We start from the raw sequence: 25,130 nt of genomic DNA, 5'->3' as shown, positions 1-25,130 counted from the left end.
GATGTGAAAGCGACTCAAAAGTAGACCATTTAATAATAAACATTTGATCACGTATTCACTGCTAGTGTACGCTTAATCCACGTAATCCTTGGTCTTTTGTTCTCCACTTTGGGTGCAATCCCAGAACCGATTAATTGGAATAGGTCCCAGCACTTTGTCTTTAAGATCCTGGTGTCATTTTTACTGTGCTGCCTATTAGCTACGTATAGGGCTATCCCCATTTTTTGGATGAGGGGTTAACTTTGCCTTCCCCAGGATCACCAAGTGATGGGGCAAGTATTAGGTTCCAGGTCTAACTTGAGTTTTCTTAACAAGAGGAGCTAGGAAGTATGGAGCTTGATGAAAACAGAAAGTGGTGTGCAACTTCAGTTTTGTAAGATCTGAAGCCATCTGTTCCTAGGGCTAAACTTGGAGCCCTGTTTGGGGTCATGAAATGGAGGTAAAGAGTTTAGAACATAATTTGGTAAAAGTGTAGATGCTAAGGCCCTACCGCACAAGTCTGGGTGCTAGGCTTTACTGGGGAGGGGACACATCTAATTCCTCACCAAAGAACCTAGACAAAGGAGACTTAGAATATGGAATTCGGGCGGACGTGGCGAGGGAACTCGGATGACTACGTCACTTAACCTAAGACTGGGCTAGCAGGTTTTGCTGAGCTGTTTGAAAGTTCCAGTACACTCATCAGTACTCTGGAGAGCCTGGTTAGTTTAATCTTAAAAGTGCGACCCAGAGAACTGAACATCACCGACCTTGTCCAGCTGCTCACCTACCCAGGCTGCAGGTGCATGGCGCAACTTTCGTGCCACGGCTGACTCCTGTGCACCCAGTCCTGTTTCAGCATCCTCTCACCCCGCCCCCAACAGTGACGCCAGTGGTGGTGGCACCTATGCTAGTTGTCGAGGGAGTCCTAGCAGCCTCCTAGCCGCCCAAACACCCTCCCGGCGCGGCACCCCAACCGACCGTCCCCGCTCTGCGAGGTCCGCCGCAGGTGACCTCGCCAGGAGGGCGGCGCGGAGGCTCCGGGCGCCTGGCAACTGGCGCGCGTCGGGCGGGCGGGACTGCGGCCTCCGGAGCGGCTCGCGGGGCCGGGCCGGGCTCGCCGCGCTGGCGAGCGTCCCCGTCCCCGTCCCCGGGCCGCCGGCCGCCGAGCATGTGCGCTCCCCGCCCCGCCGCCGCCCGCCCCACGCCCCGGCCAGGCTGCGCCGGGGGCTTCGGCTCTCCTGCGGGCCGCCGCCGGCTCCCGCGGAGTCCGCTGCCCCCGGTGACCCAGCCGCGGGAGCCTCAGGCCTGGGCACCACCGCCGCGGCCCCCGCACGCCCAGAGGCCCCTCCCCTCCGCGGGGCAGCTGCGGGCACAGTGAGTGCGGTGGTCTCCGGAGGACCCCGGCCTGGGGGGTGGCGTGGGACGCGGGGCAGGGAGGGGTTGGGGTCCTTGCAGGGGCAGGGCTGAAGGGAGGTGGGGAGGAGGGCCCAGAGCAGAGCTGCCTAGGCCCCCTCCCGGGCAGGGGAAAGTAGCCCAGTGAGGCACAAGGGTCCCTCCAAGAGTTCCTTGATGCACTTTGAGGGGAGCTGGCGGGCGAGTGGGCTTGGGGACCAGACCACGGCTGCCGCGCAGAGAGACACGGGAACGAACCCGGGGCAAGAGGACCTCCCTGCCAGCCTGGAGCCTGCACAGGCGAGCATGCGTCTCCATACATCGGGTGGACACGCCTTACAGGGTCTCCCTCCAACCTGCCAGGGTTTAACCTGGAGGGTGCTGTGGGGGATGTGTTTACCCTCTGCCCCTGACTGCCGCTGTACGTCACTCTTGCACAGGGCCATGTGGAGCAGGACTTGGGACCCTGACCGTGTTAATTAGCTCTGCTGACTTTGCTTTGTGCCATTTCTGATTTACCTATATAGTGTGTGTGTTTATTACTTTTTTCATGAGGGGTTACAATTACTAGAAAAGATTTGTGTCATGCAGGTAGTCTGTTCTATTGTAGGAGTCATTCTACCCCTACAACCTTTTTGGGGTCATAGACATGAACAGTGGAGCCTCTAAAGAAATGCAGCTTGAAACCGTTTTCAGGGTACTGTACTCCCTGAAGCACAAGAATCTCTGCTCTTCCATCTTCATTGGCTTTTTATCTACCTTGCTAATGGTGAGTTTAAATACCCTGTCACATGGGGGATCCCTGGGTGGCTCAGCGGTTTAGCGCCTGCCTTCCGCCCAGGATGTGATCCTGGAGTCCTGGGATGGAGTCCTGGGATCGAGTCCCGCATTGGGCTCCCTGCATGGAGCCTGCTTCTCCCTCTACCTGTGTCTCTGCCCCCCTCTCTCTCTCTCCCCCTCTATGTCTCTCATGAATAAATAATAAAAGAAATAAAATCTTTTTAAAAAGTCCCCTGTCACAGTGCCATTTCTTCAAAAATACTTCTGATGTTTCTTTTTTTGAATTCTTACATTTAAAAAATTACATTATAATGCATCAGTAGCTCTCATTCAAACAGAAGAATATAGAGATAGACATGAAAGCCCTCTTTACCTTTTTCTCTTTTCTTTCTTACACATCTTAGAGTTAATTTGGTGTTTATCCTTCTATTCTTTCTTCATGTTTTTTTAATCATTGGAATCATATCTGGATTCTTTTGAGAAATTATCTTTCGTACTGAAAAAGATGTGAGAAATAACTTCTTATCAGTTTACTTAGATTTGCATTGATATGGTAGATGTATCATACAGATGTATGATCATATGGTATAGATATGATTTATGTGATCATTCCTCATTAAGATTTCCAATTTTTCCTTATTGCAAACAATGCAACAATGAACGTTCTTATACCTGGGGACAGTTCAGTAAATTGAATTCCTTGAAGAAGAATTGCTGGGTCCGATGTGTGTATGATAGAATCTTGTCTTCCAAAGAAGTCTTTAATGATTTACATTTCCATCAACAGACTGTATTGAGAAAGATCTGTGTTTACTATTTAAAAACAAAACAATAGCTTCCACCCCTCTCTCATTGAGTGTTTATTATGTGTCCAGCACTGTGCTGAACACTTTACATGCATTTTGAAATCTCATCCTCACTAACCCTATGAGATTCGGAGGCACTATTATTTTCTTCATGACCCTATGGTTAGGCAGCTATTGAAGGGCAGAATCAAGATTAGAATCCAGGCTCATTTTACTCCAATGAATATGTGTTCCTTGTTGGATGTGAATTACTGGTCAGTAATTGACTGGGAATTGTGTTTCATTGGGTTCTTTGAGGCTTAAATGAGATTGTACTTTAGGTGTTGCTATGTTATTACTGGTACCTTCTGCCACTAACTTCTATAGAATTGGACACGGTCCAGTGCTTCCTATAATTATGGTTCTTCTGTATTGTCTGTCTCTCCAATCACCTCTCAGCTTCTTTATCTTCTTTATCTTCCTACTTTGCACACATTTTAAGGAAATCTGGCTTTCTTCTCCCTTCCAAGTCTTCTTTGGCAACTTTAATCCAGTCTCTGGCCTTACTTCTCACCCGTGAATACATAACTCTTAGAATTTCTTCTCCCAACCAAAGCTATAGTCCTCAGTTCCTACAGCTTAGACCTAGGTTCAATAGCTCTGCCTGGACATCCTCCACGCATTTTATCTAAAACTGAGCCCTTTGTTGCTCTCCATGCCAGACTAGCAATTTCTCTTTGAATGTAATTCGTCATTCTCTTAAGTCACCTTCGTTCACAGTCTCAGTTATCTTTGACTCTTTCTTTCTTTTCTGAGCCTCCTAAATTCAATCAGCTGTTGTAGTCTCACTGCTGCCACTCTAATTTAAGCACTCTGGATGATGATGATGATGATGATGATGATTGTAGGTCTTAACTTGGCTCTAGTCTCTGCCAGATTAATCTTCTTTTTTTTTTAAATTTTTATTTATTTATGATAGTCACAGAGAGAGAGGGAGGGAGGCAGAGACACAGGCAGAGGGAGAAGCAGGCTCCATGCACCGGGAACCCGATGTGGGATTTGATCCTGGGTCTCCGGGATCACGCCCTGGGCCAAAGGCAGGCGCCAAACCGCTGCGCCACCCAGGGATCCCTCTGCCAGATTAATCTTAATGCGTGGCTCTGAATGTGCCACACCTCTGTTCAAAACCTATCAGTGCCTTCCCATTGCTCAAAGAAGGAAGTGCAAACCACTTCGGCTAGCATTCAGATTTGTCTGTGATCTCGCCCCAGTCTGTCATGTCATTTCCTTATCTCTCACAGTACTCTTATCTGAACCCTGCTCCATCTTCCATGGCATCTTTCACATCTATTCCATGGCATCTTTCACATCTATATCTTTTCCTGGAATGCCTCTACTGCCATTTCTGCCTGTCTAAATTCTATTTAAATATCATTTTCTAGCTTTTTCCAAGTCTTTTTTGAACTTCCAAGTGAAAGTAATATCTGCCTTCTTTTAACTCTCCTGATGTGAAATATCTATCCTCTATCAGGCTGTAATGTCACACTTTGCATTATATTACAGTCATGTGAGTGACTGTTTTCCTTTTGCTCTGGAAATTCTGTGAAGGCAAAAATCTCTGTTTAGTTCTTCATATCAGTCATGCACATGGTATATTGATTTGCACATAGTACATGCTTAGTGACGGTATTTGAGTAAGTGAGCTAATGTCCTCACATTTGGGAATAAAAAGTTACATGTATTAGCCTGTTGCTAACTGTAATGACACACGGATCTCAACATCTTAGTGACGTGACATGTAAAAGTTTATTTCTTGCTCATACAAGAGTTGTGAGGCAGATAGTCCTGTTCTGCAGGCAGTTTTCTTCCAGTTGGTTGTAGGACCAGGCTCTACCATTCATTACCACTTGCTTATTATCTCACTGTAGCCAGCAGAAGGAAGAGGAGAAGGAAGGTATGGAGAAAGCAGACCTGCTTCTTAAAGACTTCTTGCAGAAAGCGTACACATTACACTCATTCAAGCTCCAATCATGGGGAAGTAGGCACTTCTTAGGAACAACTCTATTCTCTGGAGGAGCAAGAATATTAGTAGACATGCAGCCTACTGACCATCACAGTCAACTGCTACTTATGAGAACCAGTAGGACTTAATTTGAACGTCCCTTGCTCAAAAACAAAAGCAAAACTCCTACTTCCCCAATCTGGCTGGGTTAACAAATGCTCTGTTGTACCACAGAATTGAAACATAACCTTTTTCGTTAATATTTATTATAGTGAACTATAATCGTTTGTTTACTTTGTTGCCCTCAACATACTGTACGCTTTTGCATCATCATCATTTTTGTATTTCAGCTAGCGCAATGACTGGCATTGTGGATAAATAAATAGCTTTCTCAATGAATCCACAACTTGTTTTTATGTTCACTTAATAACTATTTTGCTTTAAACAAAGCTAAAGGGGATCCCTGGGTGGCTCAGCGGTTTGGCGACTGCCTTTGGCCCAGGGCGTGATCCTCAAGTCCCTCATCGTGCTCCCTGCATGGAGCCTGCTTCTCCCTCTGCCTGTGTCTCTGCCTCTGTCTCTCTCTGTGTCTCTCATGAATAAATAATATCTTTTTTTTAAACTAAAAATAATCTTACCATCTGCTCATTGATGTTTGGGTTATTTTCAGCCTTTTTTCTTTTCTATTATAAAAAGTACAGAATTTGGCATCCTTGAAGATAAATATTTGTATGTATCAACAATCATTCCTTTAGGATACATACCTGGAAGTGGAATTGCTAGATCAAAAGTATATAAAATTATAAGGACATATATATTGCTAGATTGCTTTCTGGACATACTATATTGATACATATACTGAACTCTTATGAGAGCTTCTATTTTCCTTTACCTCATCTTACATTGTCTAGTATTAAAGAAAAATCCTTGCCATTGTAACTGGGAAAAGTTAGTAACTCATTATATTATTTTGCTTTTATTTGAGAACTAGTGAGGATTAACTTTGATCCTTTGTATTTTTTTTTTCCTGGAATGAATTATCTGTCCTTTAATAAATATATTTTCTATAGGACTTACTCTCTTTTTTATTTTCAAGTATCTATCTATCTATATATAAAAGCTATCTTTATATATAAGAGGAATTAAATATATCAATTATTTATGTTCTCATTTGAAAGTTATGGGAACTTCTGGGCTGTGTGGCAGAAGGAGGTGACATGGATGGGACTCCATTCTACTTTGGTATGTTTCAAATGCCGGATAAAATATAATAAGATAATTTATGGAAATGTGGCTGAGCTAGGGACCAAGAGAAGGAAATCCCCAGGTGCCAGAAATGAAGGAACACTCACATAGGAAGCCACTGTTGAGCATCTGCCGAAAGCTGGAAGTCACAAAGAAGTACTGTTCCAGTTACTATGACTGCATCACAAATTTCTCCAAAACTTAGTCATGGAAAACAACCATTTATTGTGCTTAGGGATTCTGTGAGTCAGGAATTCGGACAGTGCACAGCAGGGACAGCTTGGCTCTGCTTCATGATGTCTGGGCCTCAGATGAAAGAATCGAAAGCTTGGGACTGGAATCACCTGCAGGCTCATTCATTCCCATGTCTGGTGGTTGATGCCAGCTGTGGACTGAGACTTTAGCTGTAGGTGTCAGCTGGAACCCTTATATAGTGACTTCTTCCTGTTACCTGGCTTCCTCACAAAATGGTGGCTGGATTTCAAAGGTGATTATCTCAAGGGAGAGCCAGTGGAAGTTGTGTCACCTTTTATGCCCTAGCCTTGGAAATCACACAGTGTCACTTCCAGGGCACTTAATTTACCAGGAAGTTAGTTTTCAGGGAGGCAGAACACCGACCTCACCTCTTGAAGCAAGACTCAGCATCACACCAAAGGAAGAACATGTTGGCATGGGTATGTATTAGTGCATCCTTCTTTGAAAAATACAACCCACTATAGACAGTGAGATGATAGCTAGAAAAATATTTCCCTGTGGGCCTAAGGACGCTGCAAAGAAGCTTGCCATTCACTTTAACTATGGCAGCAAAAGAGTTAGCTGTTAAACCCTGTCCATAGACTCTGCACAGCTTCATACCCCATACAGCTCAAGTCTGGGATCTGAACTCACTTTACTATATGCTTCAGGGACCACCATCCAAGGAACTGACCTGTTAACTGGTCTGGCATCTCTGAAACCCATGGCCAGGCAGAAACTAATGGAAAAGTCTGCATAGCAAAGTCTCCATAGCTCAGGGAGTACTAGACTCCTGTACATAGCAATCTCTCTATAAAGATGAGCTCACAGTCAAAGTTTATCAATTATATAAGGAAATGAACCACAAGAAAAGAGAACTTGGCAGATGCAGCAAGTGGGAGGTGGGTACCACAAAACTGAATAGAACATGGAAAAAATATATATATTTGTAATATTCAAGGAGATGAAGAACATGGAATGCATAAGACGAGAACAGGACAGTATGAAGAAAAACAGGAAAAGTCTAGCGGTGCACTTTTTCCGTGAAAGGAAGAGAGGAAAAGGCATCGAGTCAAGATGTATCTCTCATACCCAGCCATTAGCTGATTTGTGGCCTAGGGTAATAATCACGAGGATTATGATGAGAATAGCAGCCAGCCATCATTTGTCTCTTAAGCTACCTTTACTGCAATCTGAACTGAAGATTCTTGTTTGAGAATTAAAGTAGCATACTAGGCATTTAGCTAGATGCCTTAAATCATCTTCAGAATTCACAATAACTCTGTAAAGCAGAGCTTATTAGTTCCCTGGGTAGGGAGACTGAGGCACAGAAAGATTAACAAGAAAATAAATATTTTTGTCCCATCCAGGAATGGGAACATAACAAAGGGCTCTAGGGGGATGATATGTATCGTAAGTGCCATTGCTTCTATATTTCTTCATTTCTCAATTCACAGGCTGGGGAGCTTTTAGGGACTGCTTCCATGTAATTCTTCAGCAAACTAATATTTAAACGCAAACTGGCAAATTCACTGCTTATGAATTTTAGGAAATGGGAAGTCCCTATGTCCAGATGGGAACTTTGCCTACAGTTTTGAACATTGTTTTTCCTGATATTTTACATGTTTAATTTTAATTTTGTTAGAGCCCAATTTTTTTTTTAAAGATTTTATTTATTCATGAGAAACACAGAGAGGAGAGAGGCAGAGACACAGGCAGAGGGAGAAGCAGACTCCATGCAGGGAGCCCAAAGTGGGACTCGATCCCAGGTCTCCAGGATCACGCCCTGGGCTGAAGGCAGCACTACACCGCTGAGCCACCCAGGCTGCCCTAGAGCTCAATTTTAATATCTCTTTAGTCGCTTTCCTTTGTCCATTTTTCCTTTCCACTAAAAGAAGAGAATTTGAAAAATAGTCTTGTTGTTATTCCTTGTATAACATTAGAGGCAAACCATTTAATAACTCTTCAAGGGGGGATCCCTGGGTGGCTCAGCAGTTTAGTGCCTGCCTTTTGTGCCGGGTGTGATCTTAGAGACCCGGGATCAAGTCCCACATCAGGCTCCCTGCATGGAGCCTGCTTCTCCATCTGCCTGTGTCTCTGCCTTGCTCTCTCTGTGTCTCTCATGAATAAATAAATAAAATCTTAAAAAAAAAAAAAAAAAAGGTCAAGGCCTCAATTGTTTAATTAACAAAATTTCAGGGATCAGGGACACCAGGGTTGCTCAATAAGGTAAGTGGCTGCCTTCGGCTCAGTCATGATCTCTGTGTCCTGGGATTGCGTGCCATGTCGGGCTCCCTGCTCAGTGGGAAGTCTGCTTCTCCCTCTCCCTCTGCCACTCCCCCTGCTTGGGTGCTTCCTTGAGCTCTCTCAAATAAATAAGTAAGTAAGTAAGTAAGTAAGTAAGTAAGTAAGTAAGTAATAAATAAATAAATAAATAAATAAATAAATCTTAAAAAAAATTCAGAGATCAGTTCTCTTACAGATCAATGAACCAGCAATTTCTGTTGTATTCAGGCATGAAAACAACATTAATGTCCTTGTACATCTCCATCAGAGCTCTTGGGTGACCAGGTACATTGTCAATGAGCAGTCGTATTTTGAAAGGAAATCTTTTTTTTTTTTAAATCTGAGCAGTAGGTCTCAACAGTGGGTTTAAATTATTCAGTAAACCATGTTATAAACAGATGTGGTATCATCCAGGCTTTCTTGTTCCATTTACAGAGCATGTGCAGAGAAGATTTAGCATAAATCTGAAGGGCCCTAGGATTTTCGGAACGGCCAACGAGCATTGGCTTCCAGTGAAATTCAGCAGCTGCATTAGCCTCTGACAAGAGAGTCAGACTGTCTTTGAAGCTTTGAAGCCAGGCACTGATTTCTCCTCTGCAGCTATGACAGTCCTGGATGGTGGCATCTTCCAGCAGAAGGCTGTCCCATCTCCGGTGGAAGTGTATTGTTTAGTGTAGCCACCGTCATTAGTTACCTTAGCTGGGTCTTCTGGAGAACTGGCTGCAGCTCCTATGTCAGCACTTGCTGCTTCACCTTGCACTCGATGTTATGCTGATGGCTTCTTTCCTTGGAGCTCATGAACCAGCCTCTGCCAGCTGTAAACTTTTCTTCTGCAGCTCCTTCACGTCCCTCAGCCTTCACAGAATTGAAGATAGTCAGGGCCTTGCTTTGGATTTGGTTTAAGGGACTGTTGTGGCGGGTTTAATGTTCTGTCCAGACCACTCAGACTTTCTCCATCTCAGCAATGAGACTATTTCACTTTCTTACCATTCGTGTGTTCACTGGAGTAGCACTTTTAATTTCCTACAAGAACTTTTCCTTGCATTTAAACTTGGCTAACTTTTTGGCACACAGCGACTAGCCTTCAACTTGTCTCAGCTTTTGACTTCCTTACTAAGTGTAATCATTTCTGGTCAGAGACATGTGACTCTTCTTTTCACTTGAACAATTAGAGGCCATTGTGGGGTTATTAATTGGCCTAATTTCAGTATTGTTGTGTCTCAGGGAATAGAGAGGCCCCAGGAGAGGGAGAGAAATGGAGGAACAGCTGGTCAGTGGAACAGTCAGAACACACACAACACTTACTAATTAAGTTCGCTCTCTTTTATGGGCACGCTTCATTGCACCTCAAAGCAGTTACAATAGTAAGATCACAGATTACTGATCACAGATCACCATAAAAAATATAATGATAATGAAGAAGTTTGAAATATTTCAAGAATTAGCAAAATATGACAGATGAGAAATGAGCAAATTGCTGTCAGAAAAATGGCACCAATGGACGTGGCTCTATGAAGGGTTGCCACAAACTTTCAATTTGTAAAAAACAAAACAAAAGCAAAAAAAAAAAAACCACACACACACACACAAAAACAAAAAAACAACAACAAAGCAATTACCTGTGAAGCGACATAAACCGAAACACAGTAAAACAAGGTATGCCTGTACATGTATGTTTTATACATATTTAATATATTTCAATTTATTACAGTCACTGTTTTTATTAATGTTTACAACTCTCATTTTTGGTCATTTCGGAGCCTTTTTAAGTTGACGACTACCTGTAACTTTAGTCTTCATTGATAGATAACTAGGTCTCCTGAATGACAATATGTTCTGGGCCCATCTTGTACATTTCCTTCCACAGACCTGGAATCAGCTATTTCTGGTTGGTTTTTATGGTTTTGGGCTTTTTTTTTTTTTAAATTTATTTATGATAGTCACAGAGAGAGAGAGAGAGAAGCAGAGACACAGGCAGAGGGAGAACCAGGCTCCATGCACCGGGAGCCTGACGTGGGATTCGATCCCGGGTCTCCAGGATCGCGCCCTGGGCCAAAGGCAGGCGCTAAACCACTGCGCCACCCAGGGATCCCTTTTTGGTTTTTTTTTTTAAAGTCACATTTCAGTTATTAGGTTTAGTGAACAGAGCTAGGAAACACTTTTTTTTTTTTTTTTTGTCTTTTTTAGATGAAAAGTCTTATGTTTCCAATTCATAGTTAGGACTTCAAGGTCTTTGCTTATTCTTTATTGATGTTAAATCTCAGTCTTTTCTCTCACACTGAAAACCCTGGTTCCCATCAGCACCAGTATAAATGTTCACTTAGCTATCTTGAACTATGTGGATAAGATGTGTTCAAGGCAGTTGAGCTGTAAGGTAGAAAAGTAGGCAGGGTCCCTGATATCTTAGCATCAGACCTGAGGTGCCTGGCCAGGCTTTTATTCAAGGGCAGATCTTGTTTAAGCACATATTTTGGATTTACTATCCTTTGAAACCCAAATAATAAGGGAACTACCATGGATTTCCATTTTTTAAAGGATTAGTATATGATAAATGCATTTAGTACCAAAATCTTACTGAATTTAGTGTTACCTTTGATATGGAAGACTTCAGAATATTTTTGTCCCTCAAATATACCAAGAACATCAACAGTTATTAATGGACTGTAGAATTTTGAAGATCTCAATTGTTGTATATTATCCTTTTTTATTTAAAAAAATGGGTTTAAGAGAGTGAATGAACTTTTATGTCCACTTATTTAAATAGAGTTTAAAAAAATTACCTCCAACAAATATTTTATATAGGCTATGATGTAGCGTTATGTATTGCATTTTGCCTCCCTCCACTCCCATTGATATGTTGAAGTCCAAACCCCAAGCTCAGAATGTGGCCTTATTTGGAGATAACCAAGTTAGTATGGGGTTATTAGAGTGGGTCCAAACCTAATATGACCAGTGGCAAATTAAACTAAATGCATAATGAATTATTCTTCTGTATCCATGTTTAGAATAAAAGTAATGGCTATTATGAGGACATGTTTATTTTCCATGGGGAATAGAAACTATCTTTTTTTCAGGGGCAAATGCATATTATGGTAATAATTTTTAAAATTTTTATTTTTTTGTGGCAAGAACACTGAATATGAGATTTACCCTCTTAACGTATTTTTAGGTGTACAATATAGTGTTGTTGTCTATAGGTACAATGTCAAACACCAGATCTCTGGAACTTAATCGTCTTGAAACTTTATGCTCACTAATTAGAAACTCCTCATTTCCTCCTCCCTCCAGCCCCTGAAAACCACCATTTTATGCTTTCTATGAGTTTGACTATTTTAAATGCTTCATATAACTAGAATCTTCAATATTTGTCCCCCCATGTTGGCTTATTTCACTCAGCACAGTGTCTTCAAGATTCTTTTTTTATTTCTTTTCAAGATTCTGATTTCAGTTCTTTTGGATAAATACCCAGAAGCAGGATTGCTAGATCATATAGTAGTTCTATTCTTACTTTTTTGAGGAGCCTCCATACTTTTTGCCATAGTGCTGCACCAATTTGCATTTCCACCAATAGTGTACAAGAGTTCCAATTTCTCCCTCCTCATCACCACTTTTTAAATTTTATCCATCACCACAGGTGTCTACTCAAGTCCTTAAGCCTATTTTTAAACCAGTTATTAGGTTTTTTGTTTTGTTTTGTGGTTGCTTTGGTTTTTGCTTTGGAGTTATATATTTTGGATATTAACCCCTTATCAGTTAAATGATTTGCAAATGTTCTTCCCTGCCTATAGGTTTCCTTTTCACTTTGTTGATTGTTTGCTGTGCAGAAGCTTTTTAGTTTCATACAGGTCTCACTTGTCTATTTTTGCTTTTGTTTCCTGTGCTTTTAGTATCATCCACAAAATGATGGCAAGATTAATGTCATGAAGCTTTCCGCCTATATTTTCTTATAGGAGTTTTTACAGTTTTAGATCTTAGGTCTAAGTCTTTAATCCATTTTGAGTTGATTTTGGTATGGTGTAAGATAGGGTTCTGTTTCATTCTCTCACATGTGAATATCTAGTTTTTCCAATGCTGTCTGTTGAGACTATCCCTTCCCTATTGTGTAATCCTTTGGTATCCTTGTCAAAGATCAGTTGACTGTATATATGTTGATTTATTTCTGGTTTCTATTTTTCCAGTGGCTTATATGTCTGTTTTTATACCAGTATCATATTGTTTTGATTACCTTAGCTTTGTGATATATTTTGAAACTAGCAAGTTGATGCCTCCAGGTTCAATCTTGTTTCTCAAGATTGTTTTGACTATCTGGGGTCCTTTGTGAGTCCATATGAATTTTTTAATTCTTTTACTATTTCTGTAAAAAAACATCATTGGGATTTCAATTGCATTGAATCTGTAGATCATTTTTGGAAGTATGGTTATTTTGGCAAAATTAAGTTTTCTAATTTGTGAACATGGGATGTCTTTCCATTTGTGTCTTCTTTAATTTTTTATCAGTGTTTTTCAGTGTATAAGTTGTTCACTCCTTAGTTAAATTTATTTCTAAGTGTTCCATTCTTTTTCATGCTGTTGTAAATTAGATAGTTTTCCTAATTTCCTTTTCAGATAATTTGTTGTTAGTGTATAAAAGTACAACTACAAGTGTTTTGTTTTGGTGGTATCTGTAGGATTTTCTACATATTTAAGATCATGACATCTGTAGACAGGGATAGTTTTACTGCTTCTTTTCCAGTCTGGATTCCTTTAGTTTCCTAATTGCTCTGGCTAGGACTTTTGGTTGAATAGAAGTGGTAAGAGTGGTCATCTTTGCCTATTCCTTATCTTAGAGGAAAAACTTGATTTTTCACCATTGATTGTGATATTAACTGTGGGCTTTGTATGCCTTTATTATGTTGAGATAATTTCTCTCTATTCCTAGTTTGTTGAGAGTTTTTAATCATGAAAGAGTGTTGAATTTTATCAAATATTTTTCTGCATCTATTGAGATGATCACATGATTTTTTTAATCCTTAATTCTCTTAAATTGGTATATCACATTAGTTTTTGTGTGTTGAACCATCCTTGTATCCCAGAGATAAGTCCCACGTGGTCATTGTGTATAATGGTAATATATCTGAGAGAATCCTAACCATTTTATTGTCTTGTGCACAATAACTTGCTGTTGGACTTCAAATTTTTTTATATTGCTAAATATATGTGACCTGGGATTTGAAAGAACTTACTAAAATATTTAAAAGAAAAAACTCTTACTACCAATTGTGGCTATATTATTAAAGGCCTCTTACTTTAAAATCCCAAGAATATATATTTACATGTTATAAGTGAACTTTCCATGTAAGTCTGTTAGTATTTAATCTATATAATGAAAAACAAATTAGAAAAAATATTTATCTCTGAAATACTTTTTTCTTTTTTGTACTTTGTGTCCTGAATCTGAAGCAGCATCTCACTTTCATCAGCATTGTTGAAAGAAGAAAAAATGCCAGTCCTGTCTCCTGAAATCAAATTTGATACATCTAATGTCACCAGAAATTCCCTTGACAGTTGTTTTCTTTTTGAGAATAGTTGGAGGAAAGCAGTTTTAGAAACACAAAGGATGAAGAAGGGTAACTTCATTTTTATAATTATTTTACTGAATAAAATATAGAAATAGTGCCTTAAACTTACACATGTATTTTTTAAGCAGTCAAGAGACATCTTGTAATTTCTGTAATATTTATGGAAGGATAATATCCTAAGTTTATGGAAAATAAAAATGGAACCAAATTAAAATTAATTTACTTAACGTAATTCTGTAACTCATGATGGAAACAAATCTTAAAGAACTTTTCTTGGTATCAGTGCAGGACTATCTCCATTGGGTTATACTACTTTTCACAAATTCTGTTTGTTTTTAAACACCTCAAGTTGATTTTTATGTTTTAAGAAACCCAAATCTCTAACAGCACCCTTTTGTATTCCTAGTTCTAACCCAAACTTTGTTTTTTGCATGTGGAAAGTATCTTTTATTCTACCATTGCTCAATAAGGACTAATTTGAGGACTTTTGACATGTGCGCGAATGAATGTATTAATAGCTTAATTTCAATTTATATTTCAAATTTCAAATTATAATTGTATTTTTTGTTTATCCTGAATTCTCCCTTCAGCTTTCTTTTTTTTTCTTTTTTTTTTTTTTCCCTTCAGCTTTATAAATAGAGATGTAATTCCTGAAAACAGTAAAATTTAAACTCCACAACCTATTTCATCACTCCTGGTTTTGTGTGTGTTACTTTTTTTTTTTTTTCAATTTTTTCACTACATTCCCATTAAAGATATTCAGAAGACATGTTTATCTGTCCTTTCACCCCAAATCTAATTGCTGGAAAGAAAATTTGTATGTTTTTTATCAGGAGAAACTATTTTTTTCTTCCAGAAGAAAAGTCAAAAGTTGCAAAATAGCATTTGGAGTGTTTAATATAACTCTAGTCCCATTAAATACTATTCTTATTGCTATGCTAGACTTGCTTAGTAGAGAAAGCTTAAAATACAATTCACCACAATTAAAGATCACCGGAACCTTTAATTTCTTAATCTGTTTTTGCCCATTTATTGCCTTCATTTTGAAGTTTTATTTTGTTTTTAAATAATTTGACAATCTCTGTACAGTTTTATGTGAGGTTAGTAGGAGAAGCAATCTTGATGCTTCAATGTTAGTGTTTATGGATTTGGTGTTAAATTTTGCAGAAAGAAAGTTAAAATCAATGCCTTAAATAGAATTCTTTTTTTTTCTTTTTTCTTTTTTAATTTTTATTTATTTATGATAGTCACAGAGAGAGAGAGAGAGGCAGAGACACAGGCAGAGGGAGAAGCAGGCTCCATGCACCGGGAGCCCGATGTGGGATTCGATCCCAGGTCTCCAGGATCGCGCCCTGGGCCAAAGGCAGGCGCCAAACCACTGCGCCACCCAGGGATCCCCCCCTTTTTTTTTTTTTTAAAGATTTTATTTATTTATTCATGATAGTCACAGAGAGAGAGAGAGAGAGAGAGAGAGAGAGAGGCAGAGACTCAGGCAGAGGGAGAAGCAGGCTCCATGCACCGGGAGCCCGATGTGGGATTCGATCCCAGGTCTCCAGGATCGTGCCCTGGGCCAAAGGCAGGCGCCAAACCGCTGCGCCACCCAGGGATCCCTAAATAGAATTCTTTTATGTCTCATTGCTAGCTCAATAATTGTACATTTATACCTCTTATTTACATAAAAGCAGGAAGATAAGAAGGTTTAAAATAGCAGAAATACAAAACTCTTAAAAGTGCTTTTAAACTCTACTGTGAATGTCTCTAATATACTGGAAATTCTAATTATGTAAAATAGTGAGGGCAGAGGATAGTGACGACTGTGTCGATTCTGTCCAGCTGTCTTTTTTCCTTATTCTACTTCTTAATCAGCCCCTGAATCAACTCTTCCTTACTTCCCTACATCCTATATTAGGAATTAAAAGGTATTCTCTTGGGAAAGATAATAGATAAATTACAGTAGCTTTATTTGCTTTGCTTAATGACTAATTGGGTATGTTGTATTATGCATTTTAGTATGTAGTAAAAGAAGTTATATGCATTTCATCCAGAAATAATACCATTGATTATGATACTATTTTTGATTAGAATACACCACAATATTTGGTCTAGAAGAGCTCAAAGAATGTGTCAAAATGCCATATTTACCAGGACTGCAGAGTTGCCCAAAAAGTGTAAGTTCAACTCCACTGGGTGTTCAGTCAAGACGGCTGCATGCTGAGACCGAGATGCCTCCAGTCAGGTAGACCATTGCTGTTCAGTTCTCTTGCATTCCACATGTATCTGTAGTATTACTGCTAAAGGAAGAGGTTTTCCTGGCTAGTGACTTGAAGTCTTTCTTGCCCACTGATATTTTTTTCATAAAGGATCTCATGTTTTAATGTAGGTAGCAATTTTATTCAATTTGACAAATAAGCACTTTTCTCAGTTTTCAAGTGATGTTGCCAGAAAGGACTTAAGGCCTTCCGTTAAAAAATATTTGTTAGGGATACCTGGGTGGCTCAATGGTTGAGCATCTGCCTTTGGCTCAGGTCATGATCGCAGGGTCCTGGGATCAAGTCCCACATCGGCTCCCCAGAGGAAGCCTGCTTCTCCCGCTGTCTGTGTCTCTGCCTTTCTCTGTGTCTCTCATGAATAAATAAAATCTTAAAAAAATAAATAAATAAAACCTACTTAAGGTTTCAGTGACTTTCCATCATTACTAAGACACTGTGTCCCTAACACTCACCTCACTCTTGTCAATTTCATCAGGAGTCACAGGGCCCTTTGAGAAGGATGTAGGGCTGCCTCTGGCAATGAACCTGTCTCAGTATAGACCAGTCTTGTTACCCTGCTTTCAATGATCATCTTTAAGAAACTGGAAGCCCAAAAAGCAACCCCTGAATTGGCCTAACTACCTCTTAATCTTAAGTCTTCATTTTGCTTCCTACTGTTTTCACCCTATTTCATTTTTTTTTTTCATTTGCAACTTAGCTGTTTGTGAAATGACTCCTCATCATTTTACATTGGGCTTGAGTGAAAATTTGCCTAGCCAATAAAGGATAATTTCAATATATTAAATTCATGTTATGACAGTGTTCTTCATATACAAAGCAGAAAAGTGGTGGCTACGTGCCATAATGTTTATGAAGTGCTTGGCAAATGTAAATGTTAGTTCTTTTCCCTGTCTTTGAAACAAGTGTCTTTATATCAGCCATTCTAGTGAGAACATGTTGAGTTGCCTACAAGTATTTTATTCTCCTCTGTATTGCACAGCACCCCTTGAACGAACAGCCATGGCAAAGCAGGGAAGTAACACATTTTTGTTTGTCTTTGTGTACAACCCCTTACCACCTTTTTCTACTCCATATGTAAATATTTGTTTTTAAAATGCTAATAAAAGTTTGTTTTTTTTCAAATTTCTTTCATTATAATCATACATTTTCAGTGACTCTCAAGGTGCAGTCTAGTAATATAACTGATAGTAGTAATCCTAGAGGTGAAGGGGCATTTGGAAGTTCCAGCTGACTTCTAAAGTTTAATATAGTTACAGGACATTTTCAATTCTTATGGATTATCTCACCCACAGCAGATTCAATCATGACCTACCTCCTCTGATAACCCATTCGTTATGTAGGTCTGTTACAGTAGGAACAAAAGTTAAGATAAAATTCAGTTTATGGTGGTTAATAGGTAAAATTTGCAGAAATAAGTGATAGTTGATATCTGGCATATCTAGATACCCTCTTAATCTAATATTTATTTTCTCTTTCTCTTAGTATTTTTTAAATCATACTTAGAGAAAGTTGAAGATAAATATGGGAGAGGTTAGACATAACACTTATCTACAGGTAAAATTTATTAGCAAAACTGAGATGTTGAATTGTTCATATCTACTTCTGATTGGATTAATTATGATGGAATGAGTACACTTTCTTTAATGCTTACTTTCCAAGTGTTGTCCTTCACTGAGTGAGTTTTGATGAAAGCAGCTTCTTATCTATTATTTTTTTAAAAAAATTAATGTACCCTGGATTTATATAAAAGTGATTTTATGATAATATATAATTTTAGGATAAGGAAGACTAAGGAGGCATGCACTGTGGTACCACTTCAGGAAAAACCAAAGAGTAAGTTGGCTCATTTTTTTTCTTCCACCACATGTCATATTAGGTTGTCTCATACTTTTTTTTTTTTTAACTCTCTTTCTTTCCACTGATTGTTTTGTTCTCTTAATGCTTCTTTTAAGCTCTGTTTATTTTATAAATGTAGTGGATGTTGTGTTCCCTCTACACATACCTTTATTATCTCAGGACCTTGGGATTAGCCCTTGTCATCTCATGTGGGCTGTTGCATAGCCTGCATACTAATCTTGCTTTGATGGTTACCTGGGTTTTTTGGGTGGGGCAAATGGGGAGATGTTGGTACAAAATTACAGTTCTTTTTTTAAATTTTTTTTTATTTATGATAGTCACACAGAGAGAGAGAGAGAGGCAGAGACATAGGCAGAGGGAGAAGCAGGTTCCATGCACCGGGAACCCGACGTGGGATTCAATCCTGGGTCTCCAGTATCGCGCCCTGGGCCAAAGGCAGGCGCTAAACTGCTGCACCACCCAGGGATCCCCAAAATTACAGTTCTAAGATGAATAATTTCTGGGGATCCAATGTACAGCATGGTGACTATAGTTAATAATACTGTACTGTATACTGTATACTCTCTACTAAGAGAGTAGGTCTCAAGTGTTCTCATCTCCTTCCCAGAAAAGGTATCTATCTGTATGAGGTGATGGGTGTGGCAATTAACTTAATTATGGTAATCATTTCACAATGTATATGTATATCAGGTTGTCATGTAGTATACCTTAAACATATGCAATTTTTATTTGTAAAATATACTGCAATAAAGTTGAGGAAACAATGGAAAGCAACGGATGACAGGATTTATAAAATGAAAGATCATTAGAAAATACTCAATTAAAGTGAAGGGAGAAAAAAAGATAATATAGAAGGGAGTGTGCAAGTCATTATGTGACAAAATAAAACCTGCTTTACACATGTGTAATTCTAATTCCAGAATAAGAGGAGAGAGGGCAGGATAGAAACAGTATTTACATACTGGTTGATATGTTCCCAATTTTGATGAAAAATACAAAGCCACAGATACAAAAAGCTCTATAAGCCCTCAGCAGGTAAGGAAACCACTGTGGGCAAATCATAATAAACAGACTAAGTTAAACACACACACACACACACACACACACACACATAAAACAAAACAGAGAAAGGATAGGTTACCTTTGAAGGAGGAATGTAAGACATACAACTGACTTTTTAAATGTGGACAATGGAAGCAAGAAGACAATGGAATGGCATTTTCAAGGGCTAAATGAGAATAACTACCAAACTTGAATTGGATACCCAGTGAAAATATCCTTAAAAGTAAAAGTGAAACAAATACATTTTCATTCAAATAGAAGTTAAGAGAATTTATTGTCTGCAGAGCTTCACTAAAAATATTAAAAAAGTAATGATACAAAATGAAAGTACAACAACTTGGGAAAGAATAAGAAGCAGTAGCAGTACTATTATGAAATTTAAAGTATATGTAGAAATAAAATACTTGATAATAGTAGCACAGAGGTAGGATGGGGCATATGTGGTTTGAAAATGTAAGATACTTGCATTATCTGAAAAATGGTAAAATAACTAATTTAAAGTAGTTTGTGATATGTCAAAGAGACATGTGATCATCAGTATGGTAACCACTAAAAGGATAATAAAATAATACAAGTAACAAGGTAAAAGAGAGGGGAAGTATAATATTGAGAAAATACTTGATCATTTCAAAAGAGGACAAGAAAAGAGGAAAAAGGAAACATAAAATATATGAGATAAATAGAAAACAATTAGCAATATTAAAGATTTAAAATTAAACATAACAGTTGCATTAGATATAAGAAGACTAAATATTTCAATGAAAAAGCAAAGTAACAGACTAAAAAAAATAACTATGTGTTGCTTACAAGAGGCATACCTTAAATTTAAGGCCAGAAAGATCAAAAGTGCAAGGTTGGAAAAATATAAATCATGCAAAAATTAATAAAAAGAAAGATTGTGTAGCTACACTAACATCAAACAAAATAGATAGCTGGGCAAGAATTATTATTTTAATATTGATTAAATCATTTTAATTTTAGGATTTTTAAAGCATTCTAATTCTTCAATTAGTTTTGGTAAGTTATATTTTCTAAGTTTTTTTTTTTTTTGCATTTTGTCTAAGTTTTCAGATATATTGGCATAAAGTTGTTTTTGTAGTATCTGTACTTCTGTCCTTCTTCCTCTTTTTTTAAATTTTATTTTTAAGTAATCTCTACACCCAGGGTGGGCTTAAATCTACAACCCTGAGATCAAAAGTCACATGCTGATCAAAAGGACAGAAGAACCCTGTCCTTCTTCTTTTAATGTTATTTATTTGTGCCTTCTGCCTTTTTTTCTTGATTAATCTCACCAGAGACTTTTTCTTTTTCATTATTCTCTTCGATGAAGAACTCATCTTCTAAAAAATCTTTCTTATTGTAAATTTGTTTTCTACTTCATTGATTTCTTCTCTTTCCTGCATTATCTTTTTTCTTCCATGGTCTCTGGGTTTATTATTTTTCTATGTCTAACATTAATTCTCAAGCCTTCTTTTCTAACATAGGAATTTGGGGTATAAACCTCTTTAAGCATAAGTTTTGCTGTATCACACAAGTTTTGCAATATTTTCTTTCTCATTAGTTACAAATATTTTAATGTTTATTATGATTTCTTTTTTGACTGATGAATGTTCTAGATAGAATGTGTGTGTACATTTCTGTATTTGAGAATTTTAAATTTATCTTATTGTTAACAACTTCCAACTTAATTGCATTGGTTTGTATGAAGTTTTGAAGTTTTTAAAAATTTGCTTAATCTCTACAATCTAGTTAATTTATAGCCAAAGAGTTTTTCTAAATGTCAGGTTCACTGTACTCCTAAGGACATTTATCCCAATCATATTCTTCCCCCCCACCCCAACTCTCTCTCTCTTTCTCTGAACTTTCCACCCATGCTATACATTCAAATAACAAAACGAACCAAAAATAACCACACTAAAGAACTGTAGGTAGCCTTTTTTGACACTCAACCATTTGAATTAAATAATCATATTTTAAGACAGTTTGAATCAGCATATTATTTTCAAAGTTTTATATGTTTTCAAATAGAAGTATTTATACATATTTACATATTTAGGGCAATATGTAGTGATTGCATGGGAAGTTTGAATTTGATGAATCTGAGTTTAAATTCTTTGCCCTTGGGCAAGTTTTTTAGCCCTACTAAATCTTGTTTTTATATTTATGGCCAAAGATAGTACTAGTTACCTACTTCATAGTGTTGTGTGATTGAAATAAATGTAAGTACCTGGCACAGAGAGATCACTCAATATATGTTATCTATTACTATTACTACATTCTATAATAGAAGCTTGAGTAATGCTGTTCAGTTAGTGAATTACTCATTTTCTTTCTTTACAATTTTACTATTTTACTAAACTTAGCATTTATGAGAAATGGAATTTTTGGAGAAAATAACTTGATGAGCATGTAAGGTATGAAACAAGTTAATTATTTATGGAGATTGTGTGTCTTTTGCTTTGGAATAAATTCCACAGCCATCTCATGTTTTAAAAACATGAGCATTATAGAGTCAGATTTAGTTTTATATAGTTAAATAGAAATATCATAAGTTTTTTAAGTTAACTTTTTTAAAGATTTATTTATTCTTAGAGAGAGAGCACGAATTGGGGGAAGGACAAAGGGAGAGAGAGAATCTTAAGTAGATGCTACCTCCTGCTGAGTTGAACCCTACACAGAGCTTGATTCCATGACCCTAAGATCATGACCCAAGCCAAAATCAAGAGTTGGATGCCCAACCGACTGAGCCACTCAGGCACCCCTAGTTAAATATTTTTTGAAATGACTTGATATTACACTCATTTTAGAAAGTAAGTGCTTTCTATCTCTAATTCACAAATGTGATATATCAAGAACTAGCAGTGTTTAATGGTCATTTGAGGAAGAGAGATTTTTATTTGCCCTGTACTTTAGAGAATATCATTTTAGTGTACTTAATTTTAATAGCTGATTTCTTTTTCTTCACAGGTACTGGCTTCAGTGATCCTCTTGCTGGAGCACCATCTCAATACTTACAGAGACTTTCCAAAATGGCCATATTGGAGTATGATACCATTCGTCAAGAAACTACTAGAAAATCCAAAAAGGGCAAGAAACGAGACCTACGAGACTGCTGATAAATACTACATGGTTAAGTGCTTTCTACACTGATATCCAAGGTTTATATATTTTTTCCTTTCTTTTTCTTTTTTCATATGTCATATGATGTACAATGATTTACATAAAAGTGGAAATGTAAATAGGAAATAAATATTTTATGTAATACATAGAATCATTTGTATTTCATTGACATCTATAAAAAGACATTTAAATTATAGTTTATGGGGACATGGCAAGGGAAAAATTACATTCCATGAATTTTATGTACATTGATTATATCCTTTGATTCAACTTGACGTGTTTTGAGTGCCTATCTGTAGAGTGACTGACTTTGCTAGGAGCTGCAGAAACTTTAAGACAGAGTGAATCATTATTGGGATTAGAAGATACTCAGTAAGAATGCCTCCTTTTCCCTGATTGAGTTTAAATACAGTTATGAGATAAGTATTCAAGCAGATGAAAATATTAGCTTTGTTTGCTGGAAAAATCTAGAAGTAAAATCCTGTCTCTTGTGGCAATAGTGGGCCTCCTAATCCTGAACTTCAGAATTGGACAAATGTACACACTCAGGCATTGCTGACAACCTCACTTGCCATATCAGGGCTTTTCCTGACAAGTAGAGCAAAGCATTCCCATTGTGTATACAGGAAGATCCCTGAGGGGAAAGAGGGAGACTCACTCCATCTCTGTGAGGAGGAGAAGGGAAGGTCTATGTCAAAAGGAAAACTTTTCCTTCAGAAAGCCTTGAGGAGTAGGGGGCAAGTGTCCATTAGTACATCTCCCTGAGAAAGGGTAGAAATCAAGGATACCAATGACTTATCCAGTGAAGAGTGGGATATAGGCCATAAGAGAACCACCAAGTGTTACACAGGCTCAAAAACAAGGCAGTAACATCCAGCTGGTGGTGAGAAAGCATCACGGGAGATTCAGTATTTGAAATGGACCTTAAAGACAGGAAAAATCGAGGGAGAGGGCATTTCTATTAAAGATGGAACAACAGTGCTCACTTTGGCAGCACATATACTAAAATTGGAACGATACAGAGAAGATTAGCATGGCCCCTGTGCAAGGATGACACACAAATTCGTGAAGCGTTCCATATTTTCAAATGGCAGGACACCTGCACCCCAATGTTTATAGCAGCAATGTCCACAATAGCCAAACTGTGGAAGGAGCCTCGGTGTCCATCGAAAGATGAATGGATAAAGAAGATGTGGTCTATGTATACAATGGAATATTCCTCAGCCATTAGAAACGACAAATACCCACCATTTGCTTCGACATGTTTGGAACTGGAGAGTATTATGCTGAGTGAAGTAAGTCAATCGGAGAAGAACAAACATTATATGGTCTCATTCATTTGGGGAATATAAAAAATAGTGAAAGGGAATAAAGGGGAAAGGAGAGAAAATGAGTGGGAAATATCAGAGAGGGAGACAGAACATAAGATACACCTAACTCTGGGAAACGAACAAGGGGTAGTGGAAGGGGAGGTGGACGGGGGGTTGGGGTAATGAAGTGATGGGCACTGAGGGGGGCACCTGATGGGATGAGCACTGGGTATTATACCACATGTTGGCAAATCAAACTACAATAAAAAGTATACAAAAAAAAAAAAGATGGAACAACATAAGCAAAGGCATGCTGTGCATTTGGAAATGATGCATTTGGCTGGAGCAGTAGGTAATATAGGGCAAGTGTCATAAATTCACATGCTTATTGGCACCTAGCCAGGACCAGATGAAGTATAGCACCAATCAGATGAAGGCTATGGTGAACCAGGGCATGTTTCTCAATTTTAAAGGGCACTCACTGCCTAGCTTTGTGTCATGTGGCAATGTAAGCCCAAAGTTGCAAAGCCTATGTAAATGTTAGCAACTAAATGAAATAAACAGCTGATTCCAAATTTATAAACCATGTGTGGGTCAAAGAAAATTACAAACTAGATCTTCCTTTGTGGGGCTATTCATTTATGCACTCTTGGGGTCAAAAGAATCGAGGGTGTTAGGCTCAAAATATAACCTGATGACACCTGGTAGGGACTGTCAGGTGCCAAGCATGAGTTTATATTTACTCTGTTTCACAATGGCAGATTTTGATAGTGAAAGTAAATTATTGCCTTTGTGAATTAGGAAGGTTCATTCGGGTATAATGTTTAGGCCAGATTGTATAGGAAGGGGCTGGAGCTAGGGAAAGGATGTAGGAGGTTGTTATAAAAATTGAGGTAAAAATCACTCAGTAGAAAGGTAGAAAAGGGAATAGGAAGGAGAGACTAGATAACTAGACATTATGGCAAAAGACTTCAGATTAACTGATTAGCATAGGGTATCAGGAGAGGAAGAGTAAAAAACCAGCTTATTTCCAATTTTAGACATAGGATTCTCTGAAGAAGGTGTTGTTTAGGGGGGAATAAGATGGTGAATGCAATTTTGTGTACATTCAGTCTAGTGTGTCATCAGGACAGAGATGCCAAATGGGTAGTTGGAAGCAGGTGTGCAGTTCCGGAAAAAGATACTGACTAGAATTAGAACTTAGAGAAACATTTGGATAGCAATGACTGTGTTTCCCCTGATAAAAA

General features: G+C 38.4%; 1 protein-coding gene and 1 non-coding gene across 9 annotated transcripts; both read left to right on the top strand.

The window, feature by feature from the left end:
* Positions 1-580: 580 nt before the first annotated feature.
* C29H8orf89 (chromosome 29 C8orf89 homolog) lies at positions 581-22,721 on the top strand. 8 transcript variants are annotated; one of them, XM_038579524.1, is made up of 6 exons: positions 581-701; positions 14,149-14,312; positions 16,347-16,500; positions 18,312-18,367; positions 20,435-20,470; positions 22,421-22,721. In XM_038579524.1, exons 2-6 carry the CDS (start codon positions 14,186-14,188, stop codon positions 22,567-22,569), a joined length of 522 nt encoding a protein of 173 aa, XP_038435452.1. In that variant the 5' UTR covers positions 581-701; positions 14,149-14,185; the 3' UTR covers positions 22,570-22,721. The 8 variants fall into 8 exon arrangements, with proteins under 8 accessions (XP_038435452.1, XP_038435453.1, XP_038435456.1 ...); XM_038579525.1 differs by having other exon boundaries at positions 607-701; positions 14,146-14,312; XM_038579528.1 differs by lacking the exon at positions 581-701 and adding an exon at positions 1,264-1,356.
* An 830-nt stretch (positions 22,722-23,551) lies between these two features.
* Positions 23,552-23,658, top strand: LOC119866789. The gene has a single exon (XR_005381300.1). It is a non-coding gene; the product is annotated as a U6 spliceosomal RNA (small nuclear RNA).
* Positions 23,659-25,130: the final 1,472 nt, after the last annotated feature.

The sequence above is a fragment of the Canis lupus genome, chromosome 29 (assembly GCF_011100685.1).
Source record: "Canis lupus familiaris isolate Mischka breed German Shepherd chromosome 29, alternate assembly UU_Cfam_GSD_1.0, whole genome shotgun sequence".
Lineage (NCBI taxonomy): Eukaryota > Metazoa > Chordata > Mammalia > Carnivora > Canidae > Canis > Canis lupus.
This window is presented reverse-complemented; position numbering and strand designations above follow the sequence as displayed.

Bases quoted from the DNA above. Each gene is read 5' to 3' on its own strand.
- C29H8orf89 (XM_038579524.1), top strand. From the start codon at position 14,186: ATGCCAGTCCTGTCTCCTGAAATCAAATTTGATACATCTAATGTCACC. The intron at 16,501-18,311 runs GTAGACCATTGC...ATATAATTTTAG, and splicing joins ACCGAGATGCCTCCAGTCAG to GATAAGGAAGACTAAGGAGG. The intron at 18,368-20,434 runs GTAAGTTGGCTC...TTTTAATTTTAG, and splicing joins ACTTCAGGAAAAACCAAAGA to GATTTTTAAAGCATTCTAAT.